General features: G+C 31.9%; 3 protein-coding genes across 4 annotated transcripts; 1 reads left to right on the forward strand and 2 right to left on the reverse strand.

The window, feature by feature from the left end:
* Nucleotides 1-1,920: 1,920 nt before the first annotated feature.
* LOC125054832 lies at nt 1,921-6,727 on the reverse strand. Of its 2 annotated transcripts, XM_047656961.1 has the most exons (9): nt 6,707-6,727; nt 6,406-6,573; nt 6,141-6,323; nt 5,620-5,850; nt 5,289-5,429; nt 5,028-5,148; nt 4,269-4,413; nt 3,758-3,814; nt 1,921-3,494 (listed from the first exon to the last, which is right to left on the reverse strand). In XM_047656961.1, exons 2-9 carry the CDS (start codon nt 6,517-6,519, stop codon nt 2,036-2,038), a joined length of 2,451 nt encoding a protein of 816 aa, XP_047512917.1. In that variant the 5' UTR covers nt 6,520-6,573; nt 6,707-6,727; the 3' UTR covers nt 1,921-2,035. The 2 variants fall into 2 exon arrangements, with proteins under 2 accessions (XP_047512917.1, XP_047512915.1); XM_047656959.1 differs by lacking the exon at nt 6,707-6,727 and having other exon boundaries at nt 6,406-6,620.
* A 652-nt stretch (nt 6,728-7,379) lies between these two features.
* Nucleotides 7,380-9,503, forward strand: LOC125054833 (RAB6A-GEF complex partner protein 2). Its single transcript, XM_047656962.1, has 6 exons — nt 7,380-7,626; nt 7,687-7,892; nt 7,961-8,241; nt 8,380-8,532; nt 8,877-9,063; nt 9,228-9,503. Exons 1-6 carry the CDS (start codon nt 7,505-7,507, stop codon nt 9,431-9,433), a joined length of 1,155 nt encoding a protein of 384 aa, XP_047512918.1. The 5' UTR covers nt 7,380-7,504; the 3' UTR covers nt 9,434-9,503.
* On the reverse strand, nt 9,455-10,738 carry LOC125054834 (RRP15-like protein). Its single transcript, XM_047656963.1, has 4 exons — nt 10,536-10,738; nt 10,114-10,469; nt 9,701-10,014; nt 9,455-9,587 (listed from the first exon to the last, which is right to left on the reverse strand). The coding sequence occupies exons 1-4, from the start codon at nt 10,579-10,581 to the stop codon at nt 9,527-9,529; spliced, it is 777 nt and encodes a 258-aa protein (XP_047512919.1). The 5' UTR covers nt 10,582-10,738; the 3' UTR covers nt 9,455-9,526.
* Nucleotides 10,739-10,754: the final 16 nt, after the last annotated feature.

Raw genomic sequence — 10,754 nt, forward strand, 5'->3', positions numbered from 1 at the left:
TTTTTAGAACTTTTGTTGACCAGTAAATTGTAGCAACAAAAATAAGAAAAAAATTGACACATAATAAATAATACTAAAGTTAGCCGACATTTTTTTTTTTCAATTTATTAATTAGAACTAAAAAATATTTTTTAAAAATACCACTTATATTTAAATAGCAGCAATTTTTTAAATTAATTATTTATTGGAAATTTGGAAACAAAGTGGAAAAATATTAATTCTTCAATATTTCTTAACAGTGGCTTTTAATCTTCATTATCATCATCATCAAATATCAATCTTGAAATTGAATATCTAAATCGTGATCGTCATCATCAGCATTATCCTTATTTTCTTCCTCTGTAAAAAACAAGTTAAACAATGAAGGTCTGAAAAAACTAAAAAGATACAAATAATATGAGAAACGAAAATAATTTACCTGATTGTTCTTCCAGCGACTCACTGACAAAACCCGGTAATTGATCTCCATCGAACCAATGAAAATCATATTTACCATCTTGTAGTGTCCAGCCATTGTTTTCGGGGTTGAAAATATTTATTATCTTCATACTTGCATTGTTCCAAAGCTAGCCCGTCGAAACTGTTGCCAAAGCTCACTTTTACAAGGTGGTAAGTTACAGGCATCGAAGTTTCTTAAATTCTTTCGATTGAATTCTTCATTTATATCAGATATCATGTATGTAAATGATAAACAACTGTAGTCTGGCAGCATCTACATCAATTATTCCAGGAAAATTGTAAACATCACAGATAAATTTTTGTATTATGTTGAATACACGTTCTTCTTCATCTACATCACCAACAAAATCCAACGTACCAAAACGGTGAAATGCTTTGTTGGTACTCTTCATTTTTCTTCAAAATATTAAACGGCTTTTGCTTGCTCTTTTTGAATAATAATAATTTTTCAAGTAATTTTCATGGCTTTAACAGCGCAGTCGGTCTCACTCAGTCTCATGCGCGTAGATAATGCTCTCTCACTCATAGAGATATTAAAATTTAGTTTAGGGGATGATTGGCCCCTTGGATCGGTCTGTCTTCTTGTCAAAGCTTTTAAAATAGTTGTCGGATGAACATATATAAAAATGGAGCGTCAGAATTTACGTGAAGTTGACTAATTATTTTGAGACCCTTAAAGCGTCTGTTAAGCAATATGGCCGACGGAAAGTGTCTGGGAGTATTGACAATTTATTTTTAACTATACACTCGAAAACATATATAAAAATCAGCCATGAGAATTTACGTGAAGTAAGTAATGTTTTTGTGTACCTTAATTACCTGATACCTGGAAATTGGCCGTTTGACCAAGCTAGCAGGTAGGCATACGATCATAGTACATACTTACACTACCCAATCGTCCACATTTCATCCGTCAGAAAATACGTGATGTCTGGCGGCCCTGGGATCTTGGACCATTACTTTTATATGAGACTGTGCATCTTGGGTTTTTTGTATATCAATGAGTAATGGTTCACTATAATGCATTTCACATAAGACAGATATATACTGTGGCGGGCTTTTTTGTAGGGCTATTTAAGATAGACATTTACATTACATATGTGTAACTCTAGTGGTTTTAGCAGTGCATGCCAGAATAGCTCGCAGATGGTAGATTTTTCCTACTTACTGGATATTTTGGATAATTCACACAATACCTTTATAAATTGTAGCCTATGTGTTATTCTGATGTATAAGACATATTATTGTAAAGTTTCATTAAAATCCGTTCAGTAGTTTTTACGTGAATGAGTAACAAACATACTTACAAACTTCCGCGTTTTTAATATTAATAGGATGGTATAGTAACAATATACTTTTATATAAATATCATGGGCGTATTGTCAAAAGCGCTTATGGGCGTATTTAGAAGTAAACTAAAAAAAACGTTACTTTTCAACAACCAATCTATTAAAACAAAACTCATTGATTATTCATTTATTTTCATAACAATTGCATTATTTACATTAACTATTGACAAATAGCCTTATACTTTAAATTAAAGGCACTATAATCATAAAGAACAATATAAGTACTCTTAAATTAGCCTATTTAGTCTTTGACGGGGAGATCGTCTTTTTGGTGAAATATGTACTCCTTTGAGAGGTGTATTAAACTTTTTCTGTTCACTATAATTTGCAGGAGTTCTCAAGCTCCTAGGGGTACATAATGTTTTTTTTAAAATGGGCGTATGGGATGTCTTCTGTGGCGATACTACTTTTTTAACTGGTGTTGCCCTAATAAGCCGCGAATTTAATTCCTCTTTAGATTTAACTAAATTGGGGTTGTATTGTCTGTACGTTTGGAGAGATTCTTTATTGGTGTTGCTTTTAAATATCATTCTAGTCTCCATATCTGAGTTCGTAGTCATATTTTTTTGAGGTTTGACTTGACTTTGAATTCTAGGCTTCCGAGCGAAAACGGACTTTTGCGTATTCTCACTTCTTTCAGATGATTTATCCGATTGACTTGATTCAAAAAGTTTCGCTTTAGCTAAAACAGCACCAGCGTTTTGCTTACGTAGTTTGTTTACTGAAGGCCTCCCTGAAGTACCATTGCCTTCCAATTCACCAGTTTTATCCATAAAAAACGCCGCAGCGCTCTTCCACTTATGCTGGATAGGTTCTTTACTGACATATTTGTTTTGACTATGGCTTGATCTATAGTTATTTTTGCCATTTGGACTAAGGGTGTTTCTATTATCTGGACTAGTAAAAATGACATTGAGCGATCTTCGTGGTAAAAGACAGCGAGATTTGGTTGTTATTCTCTCGGATCCATAATCTGTGGTTAAACTAATACGTTTACGCATATGATACTTTTGACTAGAACTGGAAACATTGTGTGAAGATGTTTCCGATAGATTTTCTTCCCAATCAGATTCTTTACTTTCAATACTGCGTTTGGCGGTGGATTCTCTTTGATTTAACCCAACGTAGGGATAAAACCGATCCATACCTTGATGGGTTGATACATTCCACGATTTGTGACGGACAATTTTAGTTAAATTTTCTTTGGAACGACGTCTAATGGAACCTATTTTTCTTGCACTCGGTGAACGAATTATTTTGGCTTCTTCTTTGGGTCTAATTTTCAGTTCTTTGCTTAGTCGTCGAGCGAGATGCTCGGAACCAGGACAATTTAACATGGCCACATCTTCTAGGGTTTGTTCGTAGACATTTTGAACTTGTTGTAGCGGTTGTACTTTTGGGATGACATCTGTGAATTCCCTGGACAATCGGGTTTCTATGGCTGAAACTCTGCTCTTGATTTCCTCATACTCCAGTTTAGAAATCCGTACATAATCCTTATCTGTTTGCTTCATGTCTGATGAAAGATCTATTGTATCATGAGGATTGAAAAGCTGTTCTGATGATGTAAGTATATCTTCACTACTGCTGCTTTCAGAATTTTTATTTGAACTGAAATCTGGTGTAATTGCTGTATTTTTTACATCTACCATGCTGAGTCGAAGTCTTTTTCTTTCTGTGATGCCCCTGTAATAATATTTATTTATGCTTTATTACCTTATTTACAAACATACACATAACAAAAATCCAAAAAAACAATAATATAGGTACCTTATTAAAGCACTTTTAGGTATAAATACCTACAAGTCAAATTTTGACAATAAGCATTCTTTACAACCATTTTTAAATGGTAAATATATTACTCATAGCAATTTTAATTTAAACATTTTATTACAATATAAGACCTGATTAAATTTAATAACCAAATGTTTTAATACATATGTACTTACATTTTCATAGGAGTAAATGACAACTCCTTTTGAGGTAAGCCAGATTTTATTTCTTTCCTGAAATGCATATACACATATTATACATTAAATTACATATATGTATATGTCGCCGTAAAATTGTAAAAACCGTTAGATTGTAATCTATCTCGCGAGATTGTAAACTGTCGAAAGATTGTGAACCTCAACGAACTGCTTACAAATTAACGTATTATTATTCGGTAGTTATATGAAATTGTTGGGAAGTAAAATTAATCTGTAATTGACCAAAGAAGTTTGAATGATAACTAAGTTAGTGTAGTACAATCTACCGAATACCGATAACCGATAGATTACAATCTAACGGTTTTTACAATTTTACGTTAACATATACATATACATAATATATGTTAACATTTCATTGCTTTCAATGATGACCATAGTTCTGGCTTGTTATTTTGTAATGTTCTAAAATTAACTTTATAAAAAATATCTTTTTAAAAACTACCTTTACTACTCTAGCAAGGTAACTTACTTAATTTTTGCAGAAAGGCCTTCAGACGTATCATATTTTCGTTTAGATGTAGATTTATTAAGCACCGGAGTTTTATCATACTCCTTGACTGTGGCCGGTGTGTTGACATTGCCAGATACCATCTTACGCAATCCATGTAGCATACCTGGAACCAAAATAAAAAAAACAAATTAATCTTTTATGTCACTTAAATCATTGTGCTCATTACTTAAAATCTAAGCTGACATGTTCAAGTACTATCCATGAAATATAAATTCAAAACGCTTTACATATACAAGTAATTCTTAATCCTGAGGCCAAACTCTGAATTCTTGAGATTAGAGTTCATTAAAATTATCCTTATCATTGTATAGCAACCAATCTGTCTCAGCATCATATATTGTACGGCAAATTAGCCCAATATATTATAATAGTCTTAATGTAACTAGTAAAATGAATCATGATAATGTTATGGAATAGAGGCTTAGTAGTTTGATATAATGGATCTTGAGACATACAATTTAATTTTAATCATCTTGATTATATACTTGGCACTGACCCATAAAAAACTTAAACATCAAAAATACTCTGATATTAAAGCAAAATTATTACATAAGATACAATTTTAAATACTCCAAATGATGCAGTTTTGTAAATAAATTGTACCTAAATGCATAAAATGTCCATAAACTACGGTTTATACTTTCAAGATTTAAGAAAGTTTATACATAATATAAATTCATCTTCACATTTTTAATTCTAGATTGAATAATTTCTTACGGTTAAGTGATCCACTTCTTCTCTTTTTCCGTCTGACTTGATGAATATCAGAATCATCATCCAATTGCGACATAAGCTCATCTGTCAGTAACCCAATATGTTTTGAATTCTCTATGAATATCTGAAAATGATAGTATTCTCCAAATCAGTTGATTTCATTTACATCAAGACTATTTAGAAGCGTAGATTAAGTATAAATAATTAATAAATCAAGAGCGTACATATAAGTGACTTGAGTAATGCAAAATAAAATAAAACTACCTTTACAAGAGCTACATGATGTTCAAGTCTCTGAGCAGTAGCTGCTGCAGGAAGCGGCATAATGCTGGGAGCCAACACAATTGCTAAGTTGGAGGAGTCCATTAAGTTATCTTTGTGTCTCGATGAAATGAAGTTCAGTAACTGAAAAATTTATTAAAACTATGATACAGATGTGAATTTACTAAAAGGTTGTAGATTTGAATAAGTTTTTAAATAAACAAAATCACATCCCATATTAAGACAAAATTATCATGCTGGGATGATAAGATGGATTTTAGAGAGATGAGTGATTTCACTTCATAAATAAAGTAAATACAAGTAGAAACAGTACCTCCATGATATAATGCAACAAGTGTACATGAAGCACAGGCAACAATAGTAAGGTGTGTAAAATTGATTTCATTCCGTCACCTCCTGCAGTAACCCTGCATCGTAACAACAAATCTTGAACTTCAGCACTGATAAGAGGTTCTGGCAAACAGCGTAGATACAGCTTCAATACACTTGCTACATCAATAGGATGATGACCTTCAGAGACACAGCCCCCAGCATCTAGGAGACCCTGAAACATTGAACAGATTTGAAATATAACAAATTTGTATGCAGGCTTCAAAAATTTTTGTAAATGGTTCAAACAGACTACTATAATAGTTTCATTCATTATTTGTATTGATATAGTAGGTATAAAACCATAAAGTGAAAATGCACACAAAACACAATAACAGGTCAATAGAAGTGTATTCAAGCCACAATGTAAGATATATAATAATTTTAAAAAAATATAGTAAACATTACAGATAGATTTGAAGTAAACAGGTAAAGTGCTCAATTACTTATTTTCAAAATAATTACCTTAATATCTTTTTGGCGAGTTTGAGATCCGGCTTTACGAAATAATCCTTCAACATGAGCATTAGCCCGAAGCACAGAAGACATCTCACTGACAACAATCGGAATACTCAACGTACTACCACAGCAAATTACACTGCATGAGGGCACTTTTATCAATGGAGCTCCAAATAAAGTTTTATGATTCTGTATAAAACATAAAGGATCAAGGAGCTTTATATAATTTAAAAAAGAACGACAAGTAGGTATAAACAAATGATAAACTCACTTTTACATTTTTCAATATAATCTTCTTCAAACGATGCTTTAAACCAGCTTTTTTTAACTCGCCAACTATTATTGATTGTAGTTTTCCATGATTTATTCCGTCTGATATCAACATTTCTTTCAAGTTTCAATTTAAAATCATTTGATAAATCCACTAAGCTGAAATCACCTTTTCAAATCCAACAACTTCGTTATATTTTGTTGCCACTTTCGAAGACAGAAGCGATTAAATTACTAAAAGTGGCAACTTTGTATAATAAATCTATTCAAACTTTTATTATAATAAAATAATATAACTATACCTTTGTAATAAAACAGTGTAATTTTATTCCGAAAGTTACAATAAAATTAGGCAACAGATATTTATAGTTTAATATAGTAATAAAGGTCTCGGAATTAAAACATAGCTTCCACAGTTACTAGGGTGCTAGTTAGAACTTACACAGTCAAGTAATTTCCACAGACAAGTGTCAACTTTTCTTCGACAAAAACGCTGTGCATCTTCGTGACGTTTCATCCGTAAAAAATTTACCCTTATGCGCCTAAAGAACTTTCACTTCGACTGTGCTATAGTTCAAGAGCACAGTTAATGCTAGAATTTAACAAGAGTTCTGCGGTTTAGTCAAGATGCTTTAACTGTAGAATGTAGTGTATGTAGAAAGGCGAAAACTAAATTTGTATGAAAATGATAGTTCGGGTCGACATATTTGACTCACCCCCTGTGACCTGCCATTATACCGCAACCTCTAGTTACCACTAGGCACTAATATAAGCCTTAGTCTTTCTAAGTCTTATTAATAACATACCCTGTTCTGTTCAAACCACAAAGTTTGACTCGAGAAGTCGAGATTAGTATTTGAATCGATTCCATTAATGTGATTGGATTATAGTGTTTACACGATCCGATCTACAAAGGTGTCAACTGTCAGATCGGATCGTCACGTCAAAGAGTCAAAGACTAACATAATAATTCTAAGATCATTAACATTTAACATCATTTGTTGTATGTACATTGTAGTTAGTACAGTCGTTGTTTATGTTAAGTATATTTTACATTAGTTGTGACTATTAGTCGGTACCATTTTCGTTTCACATTAATTATGATAGAATTAGCTGCAAGGCTTACTACAGGAACTGTGTATCTAGCAGGCGAGGCGCTTGAATGTTGTATTACGTTTTGCCACACAACTCAACCAGAACATAGAGATTCTCAAAGCCATAGGTACTATTTATCAATTATGACTTTATGCTTTAAGATTCTTATCTTCTTTAATTATTTCAGTGATATTTTGGAGAACCTAGCATGGGCATCTGCACAAATACATTGTTTCTTTTCGACGTCTAAAAATACAGGTGAAAAATCATCACCTGTTGAAAAAACAACCGCATTGGAAGTAACATCATGTGATATTGGTGATGTTGTCTTTCACACAAAACCCAAAATATTATTTTGTGACTTAACAATACCTCTTGGAGAAACTAAAACATGTGAGTATTTTATTCTGCTTGCTGGCTACAATATTAACTTTTGTATTATATATGTATATCATTTTCAGTTTGGTATAGGGAGTCTTTACCAATAGAAGCACCGCCATCATATAGGGGAAACTTAGTAAAGTACTCGTACAAAGTAACAATAGCAACACAGAAGGTTGGCTCACATATAAGAATGGTAAGGATACCATTCAGAGTGCTGCCTATAAGTCCAATAATGAATGTTCAAGACCTAGCCGCACTATGTGGAAATGAAACAACCGATGAGCTACAGCCTACAAATCCATTTTCTGAAGAAAGGAAAGTAGAAACACCACTGACAATGGCTTTACAAGTTCTACAGGTATTCAAAGGCTTTTGTCTTAGGCTATTTGATTTCATTTAAATGCTATATTTAATGCAACTTCATATTTTATTTACTTAAATATTTAATATATAATTTTCATGTACAGAAGCTTATGAAAAAGAGTTTTACTTATAGAATCTCACAGCACGCAGAAGTCCCAATTCATACATGATAACTAACACAAGAGGAAAGGTGGGAAGGTTCTGTTTATTTAAATCTGCCTACAGACTGGGAGAAGATATTGTTGGTACATTTGATTTCTCTGTTGGGACCGTCACTTGCATGCAGGTATTTTTATTTCACATAGAAATAAAATAAGTTTCTATTAGCAATAATGTAAACTCTTTTAGTTTCTATATATAATAATTATACAATATAATTATTGGAAATATTAACAACAAAATCTAAGTAACATTTGTAACTTATTTATTTTTATTACTGTTCAGTACAAATATTTCTTTCATCTCTGCTAGCATTGAATTTACTAACTTAACTTTAAAATGTTAAGGTTCAAAGTGTTTGGTGATTGATGATGATAGTTTTATGATGGTTGTGTAGATAGTTCAATTCTGAATGCAAAATTTTGCTTAAAAAAAGTAATAAACCTTATAAAAAATACTGAATCTCTTTAGGTGTCAGTCTCCCTACAGCCTGAAGAAATTGTGAAAAAAAGCACTCCATCCAAAAATATGAATAAAGAAACAAGTAGTAGATCTATGACAGTTGCCAGATATCATGAAGTAACTCTTGGATTGACTCATTCACAGCTTATTCTCCCAATACCACTACACATTACACCAGCATTTGACACTGAAGAAGGTAAACATTGTTATCATTTTCTTACTTTACCACATAAATGTATGATAACAAATGTGTAAGAGACATATATATTCATGGACAACTCCTTTGTATATAACTATAATTATATATTGATAAACAAGATATATAATTTCAAAATCCTTAAACAAAACTTTTGATTTCAGTATCCTTAAATTGGAGATTGCATTTTGAATTTGTTACCACTAATGAAAAACTTCTTCCATCAAATGAAGAAAATGATTGGAATGCACCTTTGAATGTGGCTATTGAAACAATGGTCTGGAATTTGCCTGTTAAAATATACTCCACTTTACCTAAACAGATCACTCAAACAGTGGGTAATGAAGCATATAAAATGGTTATCAAGTGATTAAAGTAAAAAATAGTAATATTAAAAGATAAGTCGCCTATTTATTTAAAAATAAATTTAATTAAAATTATTATGGACTACTTAATATAAATTTTATTCCTCCACTGATTCCTTATCCCAATCTTTCATTTTGGCTCCCATCATAAAATCATCCCTGAAGGAAACGAAAAAATATTAAAAGTGAGAAAAATGTTGAGGACTAATTTTAATTTCTTTATGTACCTAACTACCAATTTGATGAGTTATAATTTACATAAGTTTTCTTACCTTAGCGCATTCCATTTGGGTTTTTCTTCAGTTTTAACTTCTTCCTTAGTTGATTTAGTACTTTCATCAACAACAATTGATTTTGTTTGCCCCATTAGAGAATCTAAGAATGACCTTTTATCAAATTTCTTCAATACTTTCTCTCTTTTAGTTTCAGTAACATCACTACTTAATTCTGTTTCAAATGTTTTTTGTTGATTTCTAACTGCATTAAATAGTTGCACTACACCCTTAGTGGCTATTTTTGCTAATAACCTTTCTCTGTCCTTTTCTAAAATATTTGGTTTTACTCTTATTGAAGGCTTTTCATGTTTCTGTAAATTAAAAAGGCTAAATCAGTAACTGTAGTAAATTTACATCCTAGATTCGTCACCAGCTTGAGTAGGGACAAGCACAGTTCATTTTTATTTTACCCTTTTCTTAGCAACTGGTTCCTCCTTAGTATCCTCTTCCTGTTTAACCTCTGGTTTTATATCTTCAATATTCTCACCTACTACTTCAAAACTTGGTTTTTCTTCCTTCACTTGCTTAATAACTTCTGAATGTTTTTTTGCTCTTGATAACACCAAAGTCTTTTTATTTTTTGGCTTGGTGGAACCAAGAATTTTGGCTAAGGAGTCCGCCCATCCTTCATTTTTTAATAAAACCTCATCATCGCTAAGCTCTTGCTCATCTACACTTCCACTATTAGCATCAGAAACTACTTCTCGTTCAGCCTCGTTTTCAGGATCTGAAGCATCATCTGCGCTCGAAGAATCTGTATCAGACACTAAAAAAATTGCATTTTATAATAAACTATTTATCCATATAAAATACTAACAATGTAATTTATTACCTGAGACTTTAACTGATGATTTCGACATCACTTCAGCAATTACCATATCGCAGTTACAAATTAACTTCTAATTTTACAGGCGTATTTTTTAGTCACAAAGTAGATTACTACAGTTGTTTATTTCTTTTTTTCAAAACACGTGCACGTTTCAAACTTCAAAGTTTTTAGTTTTAATTCTATTGAGTTTTGGGAGCACGCACTGATAAAGCATTTAAAAAT

The sequence above is a fragment of the Pieris napi genome, chromosome 12, assembly GCF_905475465.1.
Source record: "Pieris napi chromosome 12, ilPieNapi1.2, whole genome shotgun sequence".
Classification (NCBI taxonomy): domain Eukaryota; kingdom Metazoa; phylum Arthropoda; class Insecta; order Lepidoptera; family Pieridae; genus Pieris; species Pieris napi.

What these genes read in the sequence shown, in the direction of transcription:
- LOC125054832 (XM_047656961.1), bottom strand. Translation starts at nt 6,519, where the DNA reads ATGTTGATATCAGACGGAATAAATCATGGAAAACTACAATCAATAATA. An exon ending in CTCGCCAAAAAGATATTAAG is followed by an intron (nt 5,851 to 6,140) that starts GTAATTATTTTG and finishes TCAATGTTTCAG; the next exon opens with GGTCTCCTAGATGCTGGGGG. An exon ending in GGCCTTTCTGCAAAAATTAA is followed by an intron (nt 3,815 to 4,268) that starts GTAAGTTACCTT and finishes TATGCATTTCAG; the next exon opens with GAAAGAAATAAAATCTGGCT.
- LOC125054833 (XM_047656962.1), top strand. Translation starts at nt 7,505, where the DNA reads ATGATAGAATTAGCTGCAAGGCTTACTACAGGAACTGTGTATCTAGCA. An exon ending in TCTTGGAGAAACTAAAACAT is followed by an intron (nt 7,893 to 7,960) that starts GTGAGTATTTTA and finishes TATCATTTTCAG; the next exon opens with TTTGGTATAGGGAGTCTTTA. An exon ending in AGCATTTGACACTGAAGAAG is followed by an intron (nt 9,064 to 9,227) that starts GTAAACATTGTT and finishes TTTTGATTTCAG; the next exon opens with TATCCTTAAATTGGAGATTG.
- LOC125054834 (XM_047656963.1), bottom strand. Translation starts at nt 10,581, where the DNA reads ATGGTAATTGCTGAAGTGATGTCGAAATCATCAGTTAAAGTCTCAG. An exon ending in AACCAGTTGCTAAGAAAAGG is followed by an intron (nt 10,015 to 10,113) that starts GTAAAATAAAAA and finishes TTTAATTTACAG; the next exon opens with AAACATGAAAAGCCTTCAAT. An exon ending in CCCAAATGGAATGCGCTAAG is followed by an intron (nt 9,588 to 9,700) that starts GTAAGAAAACTT and finishes CGTTTCCTTCAG; the next exon opens with GGATGATTTTATGATGGGAG.